The sequence below is a fragment of the Lampetra fluviatilis genome, chromosome 2, assembly GCF_964198595.1.
Source record: "Lampetra fluviatilis chromosome 2, kcLamFluv1.1, whole genome shotgun sequence".
Classification (NCBI taxonomy): domain Eukaryota; kingdom Metazoa; phylum Chordata; class Hyperoartia; order Petromyzontiformes; family Petromyzontidae; genus Lampetra; species Lampetra fluviatilis.
This window is the reverse complement of record NC_136276.1, coordinates 21,644,842-21,667,806: the sequence shown is the minus strand read 5'-3', so window position 1 is coordinate 21,667,806 and position 22,965 is coordinate 21,644,842. Positions and strand designations below refer to the sequence as shown.

Sequence of the window (22,965 nt, the reverse complement as noted above, 5' to 3'; positions counted from 1 at the left end):
ACATTTGACTTTGCGAAGGTTTTGTCAAAAATGAAGAATGAGGCCAGTGTTCAAGAAGCTGCCAGCATGTAAACTCCACAACAAACGCCTCAATCTCTGCCTCACAAGTCACAAATACAAGCGAAGATGAGCAAAACACTGCCGTACGTTACACACAGCATACACGACACCGCGACAGTTCTGCGGTACATTACACGGACCGATTGTCACAACAACACGCCGCAGTGTGCTGCATGATGCACATGCATCGATGCACTGCACAGCAATCAGTGTATATGTACATACATTTTTATTATCATATCTTTTCGTACATTTGCATAGCGCCTTTATCCCAGGTGCTCTACAAGGGTTATGAGTGGTACAATGAGGGTAGCTAAAAGTGATACGGTGAACAGGGATTGGGGTACGCAGAGGGAGGTTTAGTGGGTACGGGAATTACGGTGGGTAACCTAGGGATGGAGGGAAGGATGGGGCCTGGGAGAAGAGGTGGGGGTCGCGAGGGAGAAGGGGAAATAAAGACAGGGCGGGTGCTGCTCGCTTAATGTGGAAGGGGAAGTCTGTTGCAGTGCAAGGGGGTAAGTCGGGAAAAGGAGTGGAAACGGGGAGAGGGGAGAACGGTGATGAGTAGTGGGAGAGATTGAGAGCGGAGCGGGCGGGAGGGGACATAAAGCTATCCATAGTTCAACATACATGCTTTGTAAAAATAAGGGAATGCAACACTAAATGAGAGAGCTACCATTACAACTTAACAGTTTCAACATTATTCATTACGTTATATTTAGTCACATATATTTTTTTAAAACTAAATAATTTCAGAAACACTGTACTTGTTTTACAACTTCACTAGGTTAATACACAAACTGTTGATTTGCAATTGCATCTGTTTATTAATATGGCTTAATTTGATGCAATTCTTGTTCATTCACTGTTAAACATACTGGATATCAATTATAAGTTGCTGCAATTTACTTCCAGCTATGAATGATGGACTGCTGCTGCTGCTGTGATTCCTACTGGTCGCTTGCTAAGGGAGGGCCCCGCTCCCTTTTCATCTGAAATTCTAAATTGAGGTCTAAATCCCCACGCACACGGACGGTCCACAGTCCTGACAGTCGGCGTTTGCCAGCGTCAAAGACATCTGAATATTCGCCTCGCTGAGGTGGATTTCCAAATGCAACGGACGTTCGCCACGGGGGTCAGAAACTTTGGCTGTGACAGCAGCCCTCATCGGACTTTGCTTTCTCTCGTGTAAAAGGCCCGATTGAAACGCCGATCTCGATAGACGCTTGTGATACCCATGTGCTCACTCGCGTAACTTGCGATTAACCTGCGGCAGACGAGCGAACCGACCGCATCGATTCCTGGGCGACTGGAGCAGGGAAAGGGAAGCGCCGTCGACGTTGGCCCCTTCCCTGCAGGAGCTCCGGTTGGTTTGCCGAGCGCCGGCTGGCCGCTGTGCGTGCATGCGCACGCTCACCAGCAGTAGGGTCGCGGTTATAGACGCTAGGGTAGCGGTTAGCGACCCGAGTTGGGATTCCTGCTCATGGCCAACACTAGGGACGTTTATCTGAATCGGTCCTGGGCCTCCCCTAGGTCGACTCGGCCTCAAATGTCGCCACTTGGGAGACAAAGGCGGCCGGGCATGGTGTTAGCCACCCACCCCCTCGTGTGCCGTGCTCACTAACAGAACTTGCCCCAACACAGCTATCGTGCTGTGACGGTTCCACCTGAAGACGGAAGCTTGTGTTGCCTCCGAAACGTCGTGATTTTTATTATATTTATTTTTAATTTAATTTTTCTTTTATTTTTCATTTTACTTTTATTAATTTGAATTTTTTACCTACGTGACTTTACCGAAAAAACCTAAGAATATTGCCCCAACAGTCTGTTGAGGCTCTCCGGGTGACCTTTGTCTTAGTGCTCACCATCCACATGGCGAAGACGAGCAGGGAGAGCAGCAGCAGCCCCGAGAAGACGGCGAGCAGCACGGCCCAGAAGGGCAGCGGCAGGCTCGAGTCAGAGCGGGCCCACAGCACCTTGCTCTGTACCTGCAGTGCACAATCATTCATTCGTCACGCACAGTCAGTGGGTGACCGCTGTGCCACACGTGTGACCTCTTGCGACGGCATTCGCTGAAACTGCTTTTTGCTGCCATACACCGGCGTCTCGAGTGATTTGTTTGATCCACGTGGCACAGGGGGGGGGGGCATTCCTTTACGGGGAGTCGCAGTCCACTTCAAACGTTGACCGCCAAATAAAGTGCGCAATTTGCTGCAGGAGTTTGTGCGTCAAGACGGGGCGACGTGTCCAGAAAGTGACAGCCGTCTCCTCCCTCGAACTAAGCTCTCAATCACTAGGAGACCGGTCGCAGATGTAACGGTGACATTTCTGACAAAGTCGAACCATCGGATGCCAAGAAGGCGTCTTTGGCATTGCATGTGGAAGGACTGCCACCAATTCAAATCACTGTCCCTTAAAACCACCGCTCTTGATAAAAACAACACGATAGCCTCAACATAGTGGAATAATAACCCCGATAAAACCGTTATTGTGAGGCAATATGAAGCTTTAGTGGAATAACACTTTTCACTGATTTAACATGTGAGAAGGGAATATTGGAGCGAAAAAAATCTGATGAATATATTCATGAAAAGTTTACACACCAGTGATTGCGCCAACAACTGCCCAAGCTATGCGATCCTCTATATTAAGGTGTTTTCAGCCAATTTATGAGCGCGTATACATAATACACACTCGTACACCCCTTAGTGCTGTTGGAACCGAAATTCTGGCCAGCCCACAAACCAATATCGGAACCCTGAAGATTTGTGCTCCTGCCCCAAAACTCCAGCCCACTCCATCGAGTTGACGGGAAACTTGAAAGCGAGCAGTGCGGACAGAGCAACCCGAGGTCCGTGCTCGTGCGGTTCCGTGGCTCACTCATGGGAAGGAGAGTGGTGAGGAGCTGCTTACCACCACGCTGCCGCTGGGGTACTCTGAGGGCTTTATTCGGTAGGGCACCTGCATCACGTCGAACCTGGCCAAGGCCTGGATGGAAAACTTCTGGTTTTCTCTCTGTCATTGCGTGTGGGGAGACAAAACAGAGCCACGGGTGAGTGCGACCGGGTGGATTATTCACGAGGCAATCACAAAACCTCCCGCACCTCCGATTGGCAACGGTTGGCTACGTGCGGTCTGAAAGATGTTTAACATACATACAAAAAAAAATCTCAAAATATAGTTATTTTCTAAATTGTACGTGTGCCAATTACCAAGTTTCCAAATCACTTGTTTATTCAAATGAATTTACTTTAAATCTACAGAATTCTGAAAGTAGATTTGACAGATTCAAATGTATAAAGACCATCGATTAAATCCAGCCCACGGCGCCAGTAGTGGCCATTGAAGAAAAAACAATTACGTTTTGGACAATGGTAAGTTACTCATTCGAACAAAAACAGGGGGATTTTGATTCATTTTTAAGTTATAGTTCCGACTTCTCGTCACATCAGGTTGGGGCACAGCAGTTCCTTACGTAACAACTTTTGACTTCAGCGAGGAGATCATAGTGATCATCAGTCTGCCTCGACAGACAAGTTTTAATCATCAACAGCAACTAGTCACACAACGATGAATTTGTGAATGGAGGAGCATCGAACAGGAGGAAGTCTCTGGGATTTTCCACGGGTGTGGATAAGATACAGGCGTAGGCTCCAGCTGCTCTGGAATGGGGGAGGGGGGGCAGTACAACTGCTGTGTGGGGGGCCACCGTAACAGTGATTCACCGCTAAGCAGAGTGAATTTGGCTGGGCCAGAGTAACATCTGGTGGTGCAGAGCCCATCCCAAGCACCCGCTAGCACCGGCCATGAATAGAGACGAGGTGGTACGAATGTCTTCGTGTGCAGCTCTGTGGTACGAGTGACATCAGACGGTTACGAATTGCTGCCTGCGTATGAGGAGAGTTTCCCAAGCATATGCTTCGCTCGCCTAGTTGCATGTGGCACACGCAACTCACGCCTAGCACTCCCACTGACGTAAAATAAGCAATATCAAGGCTCAGCCTTGGCATCTCACTCATCGACGAGCAATTTCCCGCGGTTCAACACCTCCGTGGTGTGTTTACGTAACGACACACACGGAACACGGTTCGCGGCGCTACGTTTGCGTCAGAGCAGGCCGCTGCGATGATGCACACACTCAGGTCATCACCCACGCCGTGGTGCACGTGCAGTGATGTCACTAAACCCTCAACTTAACATGACAACGCTGGACTAGTTTGTTCAATGTGATTGTAAAAGCGGGTCCACGTGCTTCAGAGGAATAACTCTAATGTTTGTTTGTTCCACTCGGTTGGTTATGCTCCCACATTCAAACACGACTTTCACAATTGTTGATCTAAAATGTTGAGCTGAAATGGTAACGTTTGATATGATTTTTCTTCAAAAGTGCTTGGGGATTTAATTCACAGAAGATATAATTTAGTTTATTTTCCATAGCTGAGCGTTAGTATTACTACAGCACATGTACTCGGGGAGTAATTTAATTATCAATCACGAAGAAGATTCATCATATATACATTGATAATTGATATGATAGGTAAGTCAAGGATTGTCAACCAAAATAATCTACTCGAAATATTCCTGAATTGTCTTAAATTTAATGAATAATTCCAGAATGGCCATGCAACGCTACATCGAATTTTCTGAGCCATCCCAGGATTGCCAAGCAATTGGTTGGGCCAGTCCCGGATGAAGCTAGTGTGGGGCCTGTAGCATATGTTATAAAGGGGCCCTAAATAAATAAATACAAACCATAAATATTTAAAAAAATGTGACTTGCATAGTAAAGTAATTGTATTTTTTCATTTGCTATGAGCCAGATAATATGACAAATCGCTCACCTTAAACACCCAGTCGTTCATAAAAGTTGAAGGCAGTATAGTACTATAGTAATAGAGTAAGTGCAGAATCACTGAACCGGAATTGATAGCTTGAAAGCATTTAGCGCGGGGCCCTTGAAAGTGCGGGGCCCGTAGCCACTACATATGTAGCTACTTTTGCTACGAGGACAATCCGGCACTGGGTAGGGCCCATCGGTAGAAGGGAAGCTGGCCAATGGGGGTGAGACTTGTGACGGAATGGCTACCAATGAAGAGAACATGCCCCAAGAAGATGACCGCCATCCAGACGGAGCCGCGAGATCAGCTTGTGTGTGAATCGTTGCATTGCCAGACGATGAGGTATTGAGACAAGTTAGGGACGGTCTTCAACCAGCAGTGGATAAGTCACGTCTCATAAGCACGAGCATAACCAGCACATGCCGACTGGCATCTCACTCAGACCAATCAGTGACCATGTAGGCTCTGTCGTTACAATAAACACATTCTCCTGTGCTGCATTGTGCATTCCGGCCACACTGAACCGTCTGGGAGCCCCTTGTGGCGGAAGCTGCCGTTTGATCTCTTGTCCAGCAGGCGGCGTTCGAGTTCCATAACAGAACTTGCATTCAGATAACGCTGACGGTTGCCATGTTTCCAATTCACTTTTCGATTCAAACGAGTGCCATTTATTCTAATTTTAAAATTGCACGTGGACTTACAGCCCGCTATAAAAATCGTATCACACTCGCAAAGGGGAAAAAATAAACAATTTACACGTCCTTGATATTTTGTGATCGTGGAATGCTTTAATGTTGTTTGCCTTGAAACATACATTAGCTCAATGGGTTTTACTCGAGAAATGAAACTTCTGAAGGTGTTTAATAAATGAATGTGGGACACGGTGAATATCTTAAATGACACGGTGAATAGAATTTAAGCCAGGCTGTGAATACGTGCTAAGCCAGCCTCAATTGTGGATGGAGATAATTCTGCCTGGGATTTTAACTCGGAGTCTTAATCAGCTCAAACAACGCACAGTGTAACTCGTGTTGGCCAAACATCCCACTGCTGAGAAAGTACCTGCAAATTAGTTAATTGGCATTGCATGTAGGGTAGGACCCTCTTGAACGAGAGTGTTGAGGATCAGTAAGTCTTTGCTTGGTAAACAAGCATAACAATTATAATGGCATGCCGATAGAATACAACCATGGCATCACCTGTCCAGATAAGACATACGATGACGTGAAATTACATACTTGTTAAATGTTATATATCACGCCTGCACAATACAAATGTAAAGATGAATAGTAAACATTTCCATGATACAACTGTTCTCCATCTCGGCTCGCACGTCGATCTTCAAGCAGCCTGGAGCTTTCCGATGCGGCAGGGACGAGGGCAGTGGAACATGGGTGGAAAAAACCCGATTTTTCCAGCGGCAGGCATCGGGTTTTTTTCTTTAATACAATTAAACCCGATTTCGAGGAATTAAAACCTGGTTTAATGAATACGAAACTCTGATAGGCTTAGGCTGCTTCCTCGTCGGTGCTGCTATCGTACTCGGGGGGGCCGTCGGGCACGGGGTAGTCGTAAAATGTGGCGGGCAGGTTGGTCTTGATGAACACGAGCTTCTCCACAATCGTGGGCGCCAGTGAGTTCCTTAGCTTGGAATGGATGAAGCCCATCGTTGAGTAGGTGGCGAAGTGCGGTTCTGCAATTAGAACCAATTAAACCGGATTTCTCCCAATCTCAGATGATCGGGTTTAATATGAAAAGACAATTAAACCCTATTGCAAAAAACCCGACTGTGCCACCCTTGCAGTGGAAGGACCGGAATGGACCGGGGCCCTATAAAACTCCACGGGGGGCTTCTCGTGAACCGCGCGTGGCCTCAAGAGGGCCTCGCTCACCTTGAGGAAGGTGTCGGCCCAGAGCCGGGCCCGCACCTTGAGCACGGCGCTCTCTCCCTTGTGCAGAACACCCACGTCGCAGCGCACGTGGGCACACTCCGCCCAGCTGCAATTCTGGCAAGGCACAAAGACAAAATAAGTAATATTAAAAAAAAATTAAACACGCTTTATTGAAATGTACCCTACTAGTAATTAAAGAACTCCACGACTCCAGGAAGTGGCCCCGAAGCTTGCCATAACGTAAGGGGCCATGACCAATTACAGCCAACGTCAGTTGAGCATGGGCAATTATACCCAAGCTGAAACATAACATATATAAAATAGTATTAAAAATGTTTTAATGATATAATATAGTATTGTCATCAGTATGACATAAGCATACCAAGTTTGCAGTCGATTCCACATTGGGAAGTGGGTTAAAATTGAGTTTCAAGATTTGAGACAAAGATTCCCCCGGAAAGACTTAACAGACTGTAGGGGCAAGTGCTGTTAGCGAGCATCTATGAACGCCGGAATCGTACACGAGGGGGTGGGTGGCCAGCACCACGCCCGACCGCCTTTGTCTCTCCAGTGGCGATGTTTACACACCGCACCAGGTACTCATGTGAGGCTGAGTCGACCTACGGGAGGCCCTGGACCGGTTGAGAAAATCGTCACTGGCAGCATAGCGCTAACCGCTACACTCCTGCTCCCCACACACACACACACCCACCCACCTACACACACACACCCACCCACCTACACACACCCACCTACACACACACCCACCCACCTACACACACACCCCCACCCACCTACACACACACACCCACCTACACACACACACCCACCCACCTACACACACACACCCCCACCCACCTACACACACACCTACACACACACACGCGTGCGGCAAAACATCCACCGGTGAAAAGTCCACGCGACGTCCGGCCAGTGAAATCTACCCGACGTCCTGGACTGCAGGGTGTCTATAGTATCTATACCCATGTCCCACGCCCGTGCTTCAAGCTTTAACAGAATCATCGGAATCATTCTTTGTGCTGCAGGAGGAGGAATCCGATGAGCTGTGAAGCTCTTTTTCACGGATGTCCAGTCGGGGCGGGTCAGAAAGTTACAACAACAAACAATACGAAAATACGATAGGCGTGCCAAAGTATAGAAAACGTCAACAAATCACTGCGAAAATATATCTATTCATGTGTTTATTTTACCAGGTAAAGCCCACTGAGCTATTAGTTTCTTTTTCAGAAGCGACCTGGCCACAAATGATAGCTCAACGAAGTGGCTTATCTTGTGGAAATGTATAGGAGCCAAATTATCTAAATCATCTAAATTCTTGTTGATTCTAAATGGGGAGGGAAAGACCAGAGGACCTAGAGAAAAAAAACATCCACGGGACTACGGGGAAGAGAGAGACATGCAAATTTCAAATATACAGGCATCAGGGTCGGGATCGAACCCCTGACCTCCTGCATACCACGCAAAAACACTGACACAAAGGTGTGCAGCATTGCATGTACAAAACCTCTCAGCCCTATCCAGACCAAAAATGTGTGTGGCCCTGTAGGTGTCAATACCACCAGCTCAAAGAGTTGAAAAAAATGTGACCAATCCTATTTGTTTCCAGCCTGGATTCATGTTTCTGTTGTCTTTCACAGAGTCGGACGCCACGTCGGACGTCACGGCGTCGTTGGCAGTGCCCGACCGAGTACGAAGCCAACGCTGTCGAGATCCCAGATTCAAGTCGAGGGTGGCCACGTGACGCGTGACGTGTGTGGCGTCTCGTTTTTCTGGCGGCCACACGGTTCGAGCTCGCAGTTCGCAGTCATAAGGTCGCGAGGTAAACCCGGATCGGGGGCTGACCTGACCTTTTATTCCTCTGGGGGTCAATAAATGAGTACCACTTTTAAACTATAAACTAAACTATTGTTTTAAATGTCATCAGGTAAAACGCATTGAGCTATATCGCTGTTTTGCAGAAGCAACTTGGCCACAGTTGATAGCTCAATGAAGTGGCTTATCACGTGGAAGTTTATCGCAGACAAATACTGTAAACGCGTATTTCTAAATGTGGAGAGAAAAACCGGAGGACCCGGAGAAAAATCCACGCGATTACGTGGAGATCGTGTAAACTCCAACTATCCAGGCATCCGGGTCGAGATCGAAACCACGACCTCCTGCATACCGGGTAACATCTTGCCACTGCGGCGCCACATGAACGCTGGCTTACGAATAGAATCAACCTGCCACGTGAATGTGGAATATCCACTTCTGCTTAAACAGATGGCTCCTGCCGCACATTCTCTTTGAGCGGTAAACCACTTTGACGTATGTTTATTACAGCGTTTCGTAACGTTATAAAATTGTAACTTTCAACCAAGGACTACGAAAGGATACTAAAATGTTGGGTTTTACTCTGAATTTGGTTGAGTCCAGGTTGTGGGGTTTATTTGAAAGCCAGACACAGAGGGAGAGAGGGGGACGGGTAAGATGTTTGTGAAGCAAAGTCCTACGATGGCATGTCTTCCTTGTTCCCCAGTGTGGACTGTAAATGCTGGAGCAGATGGTTCTTGGATTGAAATCGCTTCAACCTTTGCCTAGAGTCAAACTACACGTTAGGGATCCAAGTGGTAAAAGTGAACATACAAAAGCCAAGCGGAAGGAATACACGGGCAACTTGTGGCCAATAGTTTTTTTTTTATCATCACAACTGATTGATGATACGTTATTTAAATCCAAGCTGACCTCGGATATGTGTTGTGTGCTGAATTTTAGCTTTTCCATGAGGAAACAAGCATTAAAAACCCATGAAGGAATGAAATCATAATTTGAACTACAGCACACAACGTGATCCATCTGACATTCGAGCGAGCAACTGATTGGGGGGCGGGGGGGGGCACCAACGAATGGGTGCCGATTTTAAAGGGCAACTATGCAGCTTCTGCAGACCTCCCTGAAGAATGTCGTCGTCTTTAGAAGTGTGTGCTCAGATCCTAAAGTTAGCATTACAAGACAAACAGGGCAGCCCAGTTGTTAAAAAAAACCAACAACAACCGTCTTCGACTCAGGCCGCAGCTCTCCTTTCTCGTCGTCGTCCCAACCCTATCCGCGGTGGGCTCACAACACTCCAGGGAGGGAGGGAAGTAAGGCGCGTGTGTGCTTCAAATTACCGTGGCGGCTTTTTAAAAGAGCCCATTGAACCGTCTGGTTTGTCTCTCAGCCTCAAGTGGGTGACCCTAAAAAAAATCTCCCAGCTACACATGATAGACACAATTTCATGGCATTGGGCACTGTTAATGCCCAGACTTTGCAGTGTCGCTGTTCTGCGGTTTGAAACGTTGACATAGGACATTCTTAACTGGAATGTCAATATTTAAATTATAGAAATGGAAAACGAGGAAGAAGATATCAATGATGACTTAGCCTCCTTGGATATTTACACATTCCAGAGACAAGAATGCCCAGCAAACGTTAAAACAACTGCCACTTTACTCCCTCAAGAACATAAAATACCACTTTAGTGTCTTGAACCTTTCACACAGTATTGCTTTTTCGACGTGTTTTTATTTTATTTTAGTATTTTACAACCAATTCCATGCCTATTGTATCATTGGCTTTGGTCCACAAAACAAAATGTATTATCTGGAACTCTCTCGAGAGAGATGGCAGAGCCTGAAATCGCGTTTGGAGTGATCTCTGGAGAGACGTCAGGCATTACCTCCCTAGAGGCCTTCTTCACCTCAGCCATGGAATGACTCCCTAAATGCTGTGTAAAAATAAGATCAGTGTCCCCATGCACAAACGAGTCTGGGGCAGTGTTCATCTCTGCCAGAACTCCTTAGCCATATGGTGGAAATTGCACATTCCTCTGACGGAGCCAGTCACGTCCGATTAGCACGGTTGACTACGTACGGTGCGAAAGAAGTTCAACATACATACATTTCCCACATTGGTGCTTATGTTACCGACCTCAAAGGGATACAATGTGATATACCGTGTTCAGAGACAGGCGAAACGAAATACGTCACCAAACTAAATGTATTAAACAGTGTGTTCACCGGTGAACAAGCTAAGGAAACCGAACTTGCTTGCACAAAACTCTCAGTCCATATAAAATGAGAGAGAAAAGAATCAAACCACGAGTCTCGTCGGCGTGAAATCTACACACGATTATAGCCATAATCCCCTAAGCCACACAGTCACTTCATTTTCACGCTGTGCAGTTAAAATCAATCTGAGTGAATGGCCAGAGAGCATTGGTCCGGTTTTCAATCCGGATATTTATGCCCGTAAGCCACCCCCTTGTGCAAACCATTCTCGACAAGGGTTTGGAAATACCGTACGTCAAATGATACCGTCACCCACCACAGCAAAATGCATGTAACCTTCACATTTACCCTTTATAACGATTTATTTCCTGTGCAATTTTGCCGTAACTATAGCCGTGTGAATGGGACACTTTAATTAGGGTTAAAACAGTGGCGCTTAAAAGCAAGTTCACTTTGATATTTAACTTGAGCACGTGCTTCGGCGTCAAGCTCCACTGTTATCAATGAGTGCCCTTGCACCACCAAACATGGGTAGGGGCCCTTTCTGCGGCCTCACCGCTTCACCTCACCGGGGGCCTCCCGCACGGCCTAATTGCTCCCTCTGATCTTTGTCGTGGCGAGTCGATCGAGAAGCTGGACGCAATCAGTGCACCTGTGCTCAAGACACTTCTTCACTCGTCAAACGAAACAAAAAAAACTTCCCCACTGATGTCTGAAGCTGGGCACCGTGCCAACGCAACATTCTACTCGTGACTCGCCGCCGTGTTTTCACTTTCCACACACGCCGATCCCAGACCCTCCTCCTTACCCCGATGGAGCCTGTTGACTACATCAGGGCAAGATGTGTCAGGTCCTGTTGAGGCTGGCACGGCACACGTGAGGTGGTTGGTGTGGGCAGCACCATGGCCAAACTCTCCGACTCTTTGGTTATTCTTTGGTTCTTTCGGTTAAGTCACGTCTAAAGATAAAATAATAAATTTAAATAATAGCGACGTTTCGATTGCAACACAAGCAATCATCATCAGGCATAAGAGAAATAGCAACAAAAATCTAACTAGAAAACTATAGACAGACATACAAACAGACAGACATCACAAGGACACACAGAGAGAGGACACATATCGGCACAAAGAGAGGGGTCGTTTCTGTGACGGTCCCTTAAATATAGGGAGGGGGGGCGGGGACGGAGAGAGGGAGGGGGCAGAGAAAATTAGCATATCAATGAGTGGACGGCAACGTGTTGCTGCTGCGCAAGTAAGATGACGACGTGGCACGGCACGCAAGCTTTAAAATTAGGAGAAAGACACACTAAAATTAAATAACCTCGCAAAATATCGTAATGTGATGTAATGCAACACAGAGAGTCGGTCAACACACAATTAACGCATAGCCTGGTTGATTACGTATTTCAAAGATTGCTAAGTTAGAATTTAAGTGTGAAAATTCCAAAGAGAGGACACAGGCAGAGAGAACAAATAGCCAGAGAGAGAAAAAAGATAAGCTTAAAACTTCCCCGTAGAAGTGGTTCAATCTTAATTTTTGGAGCTTTCGTGACTGCAGGAATTATTTCTCTTCTTGGTTTTTTCGGTAAAGTCACGTAGAAGGGAAGTAATAAAATAATAAAAATAAAACATAATAAAATTGTGAGAATTGTTTAATTTTATTATGTTTTATTTTTATTATTTTATTACTTCCCTTCTACGTGACTTTACCGAAAAAACCAAGAAGATGAATCCCTGCAGTCACGAAAGCTTTAAATCGAAATGCAGGAATTATTCTTTGGTTCTTTCGGTTAAGTCACGTCTAAAGATAAAATAATAAATTAAAATAATAGCGACGTTTCGATTGCAACACAAGCAATCATCATCTAATTTTCAAGCTTGCCACGTCGTCATCTTACTTGCGCAGCAGCAACACGTTGCCGTCCACTCATTGATATGCTAATTTTCTCTGCCCCCTCCCTCTCTCCGTCCCCGCCCCCCTCCCTATATTTAAGGGACCGTCACAGAAACGACCCCTCTCTCTGTGCCGATATGTGTCCTCTCTCTGTGTGTCCTTGTGATGTCTGTCTGCTTGGATGTCTGTCTATAGTTTTCTAGTTAGATTTTTGTTGCTATTTCTCTTATGCCTGATGATGATTGCTTGTGTTGCAATCGAAACGTCGCTATTATTTTAATTTATTTTTTTATCTTTAGACGTGACTTAACCGAAAGAACCAAAGAATAATTCCTGCAGTCACGAAAGCTCCAAAAATTAAGATTGACTCTTTGGTTCTTTCGGTAAAGTCACGTAGGTATAAAATAAAATAAATTAAATCACCACGTTTCGATTGCAACACAAGCAATCATCATCAAGTGGAAAAACCACAGCAAGAAAATTATTTCTCCCACTTCAGCAAAAAAAATGTTCTTGCTGTGGTTTTCCCACCTGATGATGATTGCTTGTGTTGCAATCGAAACGTCGTGATTTAATGTATTTTCTACCTACGTGACTTTACCGAAAGAACCAAAGAGTATGGATCCCTGCAGTCACGAAAACTTCAAATCGAGATCAAACTCTCCGACTCCCGCGTGCTGAAGTTCACACAATGCACCGGGAAACCTCGACCCACTGAGATCAATCTTTACATACGTAAGACCGGTAGTGTGCTGCGTCACCATAGCCCGAATAGTGCACGTCAACGTTACGCACATCCAAATAAGGTAAACGAACGTAGCGGTGAAATAACCGGCCCCACGTGAATACATGTAGGTATGCCTACCCCCTTTCGTTTGCGCCATGTAGTACGCATGCAGGACTTCTTTCGCGCCGTACATAGCCAGAATCAGAATATGTATTCATACTGGAGGAGTCCAATGAGCTATAAAGCTCGACTTCACATTTGTCGAGTAAGGGCGGGTAAGGACGTTACAACAACAAACAACACAAAAACACAATAGCAAATGATGGCAAAACATAACTACATAAAAGTAATAGATAGAATATGTGGCGAGATGTTAACTCCCTCGCCTGGTATGAAGGAGGTAGTGGGTTCGATCCCGACCCTGACGCCTGCTGTATATTTGAAGTTGAGCATCTCTCTCCCCGTGGTCGTGTGGATATTTCTCCGGGTTCTCCGGTTTTTCCCTCCACATTTAGAATCAACAACATGCGTTCAGAGTATTTGACTGCTATACATTTCCGCGTGATAAGCCACTTCGTTGAGCTATCATTTGTGGCCAGGTCGCTTCTGAAAACGAGCTGTACAGCTCGGTGGGCCTTACCTGGTAAAATAAAAATAGTTGTAACATCTTTTCTTCTTTCTCCTGCAAATACCAAGAGTGAAACCCCAGGCACGCATTGCACACCGTATAAAAACAAATAAGTATACGTGTATAATTGTTTCCCTCTGGCTATAGAGGAAGAAGGAGAGGCAGGGGTGAGGGGAGACTGAAGGGAGGGCCGAGCCATGGGTTTGGGGGACAGGAGCCTTGGCGGTGCCGGGCAGCTCCAGGAATGGTCCGCCACTGCGCCAGCTCTATTTTCTAATCGTCATGGGAACACGGCGTAAACGAGCGTCGACTCACGCCTTGATGTTGTGCCTTTGTGGTCATCGTATTTGGACCCCAGAGTTGGAGTGCAGCAGGAATAATAGTTATTTTAAACGTGCTGGGCCGTTTCACGGTAGCCGCGTAGAGTTGTAAAAACGAGTGCAGAATATACACAACGGTTCCGACATCTGTGTTCGTGCCACCAAGTGGGTTGGGTTGTTTCGGCCTAATTTACTGCTAAGCTGGCTTCGATCACCAGTTCCATTGGCACGGCTCTATTGCGGGTTGATGCACATGGCTAAGGAGGCTCTCTGACTGCTCACACCGTACTGCCAGCATGGGGACAATCTCAATCGGCAAACAATTCCAGAGGGTGACACCACGTAACCTTCAGTGATTCGGGGGGGGGGGGGGGTCTCAGATACCAACCACAGAGTGCTCCATGTTCAGGTGTTCAGCTGTTTTCAGTTGCCTTGAAGGTTTGCTTTTGAAGTTGCTGGTGACCAAACTGAGATCTCCCCCCCCCCCCCCCCACGTTAAACATTTGCAAAGCAGTTTGCCTTTAATAATGCATAGGGGTTGAGTGGCAATGTTTCAACTACTTTGACAAGGACATGACCTCGGCGAGGTGTCTGACCACCTCACAGTTAATAAATACAGTACAGTGATACCCCGGTTTACGTCGGGGATGCGTTCCTGAAAGGTGCCACGGTGAATATCGAAACGAAGCAAATCGAAAGCGATTCACGTGGTAGGTGGAGGCGAAGGCCGAGGCCACGGATACGAGAAAGGATGGCTGATGCTGTCAACGACGTCGGTGCGGGTAGCGGTGTTAATAACGTGACGACGTATTTGCGAGAGAACGTAAAAGGGTCAGACGTACATCGGGGTATCGCTGTGATCTATTTTTAATGACAAAGTGTGGGCAAGCGGTTGAGTGCGTGGTGTGAATTCTGAATTCAAAAGGGTCTCCGCGAACTGTTTAACAGTCTTGCCCTTTCACTATGTATGTATGTATGTTGAACCTCTTTCGCACCGTACATAACCAACCGTGCTAATCGGAAGGTGCTATGCAATTCACGTTTGCTTAATCTCTTAAAATTATCACCGCACAAAGTAATCCGTGGGGATTTTAGCCTTTAGACTCCACGCACGTGTTCTTCCAGCACATTCACGAAACCAACTTTTGTGGCTAACGTGGGGGCAGAGATTTAGATTGCACGATTTGGATAAACACTCCACCGGCCGGGATAAACACTCCCACCTCTACCCCTCTTGGCCTATGCGCTGTGAATAAGGGCAATTGCCCGAAACGTCGCTTACTTTACACTTGTTATTTTTGTATATGCCGCGGTGTTATCGATGAATGTGATGAGTTTGTTTCTGTTCTACTCCCACAAGCGGTGAATTCTCTCGCTCGATGCACATCGACGAATCTTAGTCGCCTTCAACGTGCACGTTGCTCTGTGCAACGCGTCGGTGATTGCGTTGATGTCGCACCCCAGTTGCCACTAGATGGCAATGCCTACCGCAGGCAATAACACGAGGACATGAACCCGGCGCCAATCCGGCACGCGTTCGCTTCCCAGGTTTTGTTTTTACTTCGTTTTTTGTTGTTGTTGAGATAGGAATGAATCATCAACCGCGTGTAATAGGGTTTGGCTGCAATACAATGAAAGCTAAAGCCGCGTCTCTGGTATAACTGCCTCGGCTCACGCGGCGATTACATCCATCCAGTGCCGGATTATCCTCGGGGCACAAGTAGCTACACACGCAGTAGCTGCACGTGTATGAGCAGCTACACGTGTAGTAGTAGCTGCACGTGTAGTAGTAGCTATACACGTAGTAGCTGCACGTGTAGTAGTAGCTACACACGTAGTAGCTGCACGTGTATGAGCAGCTGCACGTGTAGTAGTAGCTGCACGTGTAGTAGCTACGGGCCCCGCACTTTCAAGGGCCCCGCGCTCAATGCTTTCAAGCTATCAATTCCGGTTCAGTGATTCTGCGCTTGCTCTATTACTATAGTACTATACCGCCTTCGACTTTTATGAACGACTGGGTGTTTAAGGTTAGCGATTTGTCGTATTATCTGGCTGTATAGCAAATAAAAAAAAGACTGACTTTACTATGCAAGTAAAAAAAATTGTGTTTTAATATTTACGTGCTTTACTGATTTATTTCGGGCCCCTTTATAACACATGCAAGAGGCCCCGCACTAGCTTCATCCGGCACTGCCTCCATCAAGGCAAAAACTAAAATTCCTCACCTAACAGCAACGGCGCTGGCCGCAGTGGCCGAACGTGCAGCGAACACCCAAGATGTGTCCCCAAAGGGGGCGGCGTGAATATTTAACGCACGTTTCCATCGGCACCACCGCCACCGCACGCATCAATCGTCCCGCCCGGCGCGTGCGCACTGATGGCCTTCGCAGGCCCCGAGTGACGTGCAGGCGATGAATAATTGAGAGGGCGACGTTTTAACGGAAAAGCGTGGAACGTTCGGGAAGTTGCGCCGCCGTTTACAACGGGGGACGCGTCTCTTTTCCGTTGCCCCGGCGCAAGAAAAGGGCGTTCGAGAGTAGCCCCATCGCCGCGGATTTCCTGTCCTCTCCCCCTGCAATTCGGAGCGCGATTACTCCTCCAGCCTGACAACCCACACCCCCCCTTCCCCGAGGGGCCCTGCCTGCACAAAGCCGCTCTCTGTGTTTCCCTTTCGACGTCTCTTCAACCCCCCCAACTCCTTCGTTGACCCTCTCTGTGGACCTTTATTGTCATGCGCCACGTATGATGGCACGGGTTGGCTCCGTGCGGTGCGAAATGAGTTCAACACAGGTCAATGTGTGAAAGTTTCTTCAAGAGTCCTCAATCGGCGCTGAAGTGGAGTGGTTGTTTGTTTGTTCATCGGCCCTTAAATCGCCACAGAAATACTAAAACGTAGCTCAGCCCATCGGCCTGCCCGCGAAATATTCAACTGGCACATTCATAAGATTTTGCCGGCTCAAATGACTGCAATGCAAAGAGACGCTCCTGGGGCCAGAAGACCCCCGACTTCCCGGCTTATCACCTGGGCCCACGAGGGGAGGACTCGTGACACCGCCACTTTCGAAACAGTTCTGGTGATTCATGTTTTAGTTCACGTCCCGTGGGCCAAGCAGAACAAGAGACGGTTACGCGGCAACAGCTCGCGTTACGTGCGGTATCAACGTCAACTTAGTTGTCGCTAGAAATTGTTGTCGTAAAATCCGAAGTTACGTAAAACACTTTTGCCATCTACTTAAGCCACACTGAGGCTGCAGATAGCATTTATAATTATTACCAGCTGCTGTTGCTTCCACTGCTGTTCTTGAAGTCGATGACAAAAGTGAAGATAGTGCTGAAGAATTTTACTTCCCAGGAAAGATGCATTTTTGCGTGTGTTTTGCATGTGGGATGAAATTGCATTTCCCAGATGACACTTTCAGAGGGTATAGCATTCAAACCTTCACACAGATTGATTCAATAATCCACTTGCTGCATTGTCTCCTGATAGCCATCTCACAGCCAATCAGGTTTAGGAGTTTTATAAATGTCCACGTGATCCACCAATCGCATGCCTTCAAAGTGATGAATTAATTACAAGATCCAAGCACACACCAAACGAGTCGTCCATTTCAGGCTGAATTGACCGAATGTGAGCCACAGTCGGTAATGCAACTGAAGTCGCTTGATTCGTAACCATGTGGATGATTCATTATACGAAGATAAAAAAACCCAGGTAGCCTTTAACAGACTGGGGAAAATGCTGTTAGCTAGAACATATATTGTTGTTTGACTTGCATCTCACTGGGATTTTTGCACACAGCGTTGGTGTACGGTGCTTTTTCTGGAATATTTTTGCTGTTTTTTCCTGGATTTTCTGTTTGCACATAGTCACTTTAAGATGTTTTTTGTTCATGTTTTTGTCTTTTGTTTGTTGCGGTTGCACCCGATTCGAATGGCTCACAGGGCTATACCTAATAAATGCAACTGAAACTCAAATATTATGGCCGACAAGATACACAAGGGGGTAGTCTGGTCAGCACCACGTCCGGCTGCCTTTGTCTCCCCCAGTGTTTACATTTACACACTGCACCAGGTACTCATTTAAGGCTGAGTCGACCTCGGGGAGGAGCAGGACAGGTTCAGATATCTGTCACCGCACATTGCACAAAGACCTACACGTGCACATTAACATATGAAAACAGTCACAAAAAACAAAGATCCCCCATTTGCCTTCACAGACTGTTGGGGCAAATGCTGTTAGTGAGGACACATGAAGGCCGGCACGTTACACAAAGGGGTAGGTGGCCAGCACCATGCCTGGCCGCCTTTGTATCCCTCATGGAGATGTTTACGCACCGCATTTGAGGCTGAGTCAACCTGGGGGAGGCCCAGGGCGGATTCAGATCATCGTTACTGGTATTTGCCGTGAGCGGGAATCGAACTCGGGTCGCCGGGTTCGTAGCGCAGCATTCTGCTCTACCGCCCCCCATACACACATTCTCACATCGAACACCCATGCAAAGGAATCGATCCCATATACAGCCTTAGAGGATATTAACAATGGTCACGAGAGGGTGGGGGTGTCGGGGGATGCCCCCCTTCCCATCCCCCACGATGCACTATACCGGGGTCAGCAACCAAAATCACAGAAACAAAAACCCCTCAATATCTCAAGAGCCGCAATGCACGTAAATAGGAGACGGTGGGTCCTTGATAAATAACGGTGCCACGAAGCAGCCCTTAGAGAGCCACCGCACGCGGCTCTGGAGCAGCAAGTTGCCGACTCCTGTGCGACACCGACCCACAGCGACTCGCGCGGTGCGTCACCAACGTTTTTACACTGCCGGCCAAATCCGTCCCATATTTGTTTCTCAAGCCAGCCTCGGCGGCCCGGTATCAGAACAACTGTGCAGGATCCCTGCAATAAAGTTCCACACAGCAACGCCGGTGGAACGGAACTCGTTACAAATCAATTCCTGCCACCCGGCACGAAAATAATAATAAAAAATGTAAACAATTTTTATTTTATCAAGTAAGGCCCACTGAGATATGTAGTTTTTTTTCAGAAGCGACCTGGCCACCAATGAGAGTTCAAAGAAGGGGCTTATCACGTGGACATTTAAAGCAGCCAAATGCTCTCAACGGGGAGAGAGACATGCAAACTCAAAATAAGCATGCGTCAGGGGATCAAACCCACGACCTCCTGCATACCAGGCGAGGTAGTTAACATCTCGCCAATGTAGTGCCCAATTCCCGGACAGGTAGTAACCCGAATGGTGAAGTATGGTCAAATATCACCCATGACCAATGCAGCGGTGTGGGGAAGCCTTTCTTCCAGAGGCTGTGAGCAGCCGTCAGTGACACACGAGCTGGCATTGCTGTGATCCGGGCAGGCTAATCTTTACAGCCCTTATCACTCTCTTAGATCTCTGCCTTTGAAATGTAACAATAATTTAATAAAACTCGCTTCCCTTTGAAAATCAACTACCTATGACATTTGTGTCGAGGGGGGGGGTAATACATGGGCAGCAGTGGTACAGTAGGTCAAGGCATTTAAAAATATATATTTCTTTGTTATGATAAAAAAAAGTTGTTTGTACATTTTGTTTTGGTGCCTTTTCTCGATTTGTTTATTAATTTTAGATTTTTCTTGGTATTATGTTTTTCATCTGCTTGGTGTGTATGTACGTGTGTGTGTGTGTTGGGCTTCTTTTGCGCCACGGTAGCCGATCAAGTATATTAGATTTGGTCCTTATATATAATTAAAGTACAGCGTTGTGGGATGCTGTTGGCATTAATGACGCCATATAAAATGAAAGTATTATTTTTGGCATCTTAGAATAACCCCTACCACTATCCACATGGTGTGGGCAGGCCCTCATTCAGCAGTGGATTGAGCAAGGGCTGTACATGGCCATTGTATCATGAACACAGTGGTTATTATACACCCGTGAGGAACTCCACAGCAAATTATGTTGTATTTCTGGGCCCTCGTTTGTGAATGTCTGTGCATCACACTGAGGGGAAGAGTTGTGGCCTGGGCTGGATTAGAGAATGGAGAAGCCTATCTATGTGATAAAGCGTACGTACAAGGTCGTGCTCGTTACACACAAAGAGCTTGCCACAAATTAACTAGAATACCCTGCTGATCTCGTGGAGCATAAACTATCACGCAAACTCCGTTCATCCTCGCAGCGGTTTTGGATAACGGTCGATAAAAAGACGGTCACCACATCAACGTACTTTCAGATGCGCTTCTGCGGCCGTCTGGAACGCTCCTCCTTCCCATGTTAGGAAGCCACCGAAGCTTTGCACTTTTAAATCATCTAAATTGAAAACTCATTTCTTTCTAACTGCTTTTTGTGTTTAGTTTTTTGTCCTTCCCCCGTACCTCCGATGAGCACTATTGGCTACATATGGTGCGAAAGAAGTTCAACATACGTGCATACACGCACACCAAGGCCCTGGGCTACAAACTTAAAACCGTTCGACAGCTGCTTCACGTTACGGGGTGGATCATTCCATATTTATACAGTTAACCGAAATTCTGTCAGTGAACTCGGTTGTAAATATGCCGTGATTACTGTCCGTTATTTAAACAAATTATGCAATTTATGTTTTATTTAAAGAGAGGAGAGCCCGAGGAAGTTAACTTGTTCTTCAAGAGCATTCTGTTGTTTTGGCTACATGCGGTGCGAAAGAAGTTCAACATACATCCATACTCGACAGAACTTAGTCGTAGGATTATTTGTACTACGCTTGTTTACCCAGGAAAGCCTCGCCGAGTCTCTACACACTTTCTCAGGAGGGTCCTGCCAAGTTTTTTTCGTAGGACTGGAAATGTTGCTGTGTGGAATCCCAATTGGGTAATTTGTAATGTGAAGTGATTTTTTTTTTCCCCATTGTGATGTTTAGCCATGACTAGTTGCATGGTATGGGGTTTTTTAACCAAGGGAGGAAACTGGAGAACCAAGTGGAAATCCATGCAGAACAGAGGAGAGAGAACATACAAATTCCAAACAAAAAGGTGTAAGTGATGGTTAGAAATCGAACCCAGCCCGTTTAGGCTGTAAGGCGAGTGTCACCACTGCGATACACATGCTGCCCTACTGCATATAATAATAAAACATTATAAATATGACAGCGATGCAAAATACCTCCTTTGTTAACGCTGTTACAGAATGGTTAACATATGCCCTACAGCAGACCAGGGGATTTGGTAATTCCCCATAGACATTGCCATATCGTGGCAGGAATCAAATGATCTATTCTATCCAAACAGCACCATTGCCAGGCAGGGTCATGCGGCTCTCGAACCACTTATCAAGAAGGAAAAAACAACAGATGTTGTTGAACTAAGCAGCTAACCAGTGTTGCTTTAGAATTCACCAAGTCTGCTACCTTGTGTCCATCACTAATGCGGCCTAAAGTATGTTTGCCGGCACTGAATGCATGCTACCGTATTCTCTGTATTACACGACACGATTTTTCTCCCCGTGTATTTTAAAGCAACAGGGTGGAAGTGCATCCGATGAATCCGGTAGCCGTGTGCGTGGCCAGATTTTCCACAAAATTATTCACGCCGGGAACAAGTTTTGCAGATGCCTCTTATCTTCCAAAGCGTCTTACAATTCGGAGAATACGGCAAATGCAAATGCATTCTCCACGTCCTAAGTGCGAGTAGGGAAAAGAGTCGTGCTTGCCGCCTTGCCGACATGTGTCAACGTTGTTTTAAATATAAATACACCATCATCATCACATCATCACGATCCATGGGCAGGATAACCCGTAGGTGTCCACTGCACATGTTGTCAATTGTTTCCACTTTCCTCTCCGTCTCCTGTGCCAATGCACTCAAGTAGCTGGCCGCATCTCTCTGGCACCAACCTCTTGTGATGTCGTCATCAAGACGTTCTCTGTTACGTATTCCTCTCTTGCCGGTTCATTCCATTTTTCCGAACAACAACAACACGTTTAATGTTCCTAGTGTTGTCCATCCTACATACAACCACAATGAATCAGCAATCAAGGTGTGTTGATGAGAAAGGGGTGTTTAGAGGTATTGCTGCTGCACGATGCCTGATTACCAACCACACAAGGGCGGTGTTGGGTAAGTGAGATTCATGAGCGAGGTCGCTGTGCCAAGCTGTAACACCTGACTGAGTGTTACTGGAGATGAGACATCAATTTCCCCGTCAGCGGCACGTATCATGTTCCTACGCGTGTCACTGTGGCCCCGCTCCATCATAACTCATCAAACCCTGACGGCAGGAAACCAGCCAAACGCATTCGAACAAACAACACGCAGTTGGTAATGTTAACGCTATTATTATCCCTATACATCTACGCTTGTTTGCCCAGGAAAGCCTCACCGAGTGTCACGACTCTCTTTCAGGAGATTTATGCCAAGCTTTCCCAGTGGGTGGGCCATGGTGGTATGTGTAGTGGTATGTGTAGTCCCAATTGAGTAATTTGCAGGTAGACTTTTTTGAGGATTGGGATCGTGCTCATTGCCAGTGGGTATTGCGTGGTTGTTTTAGCTTTGCGAGGAAAGCTTAGAACCTGGAGGAGACCCA

At 46.7% G+C, this 22,965-nt stretch overlaps 1 protein-coding gene across 1 annotated transcript in view; it reads right to left on the bottom strand.

Moving 5' to 3' along the window:
* LOC144944084 (integrin alpha-8-like) overlaps positions 1–22,965 on the bottom strand; it is a 128,456-nt gene that overhangs the window by 3,294 nt on the left and 102,197 nt on the right. The window contains exons 27-29 of the mRNA XM_078872152.1: positions 6,791–6,904; positions 2,974–3,075; positions 1,926–2,048 (exon numbers count right to left, since the gene is read on the bottom strand). Of these exons, the coding sequence (XP_078728278.1) occupies positions 1,926–2,048; positions 2,974–3,075; positions 6,791–6,904 (339 nt within the window). The remainder of the gene's footprint in view (positions 1–1,925; positions 2,049–2,973; positions 3,076–6,790; positions 6,905–22,965) is intronic.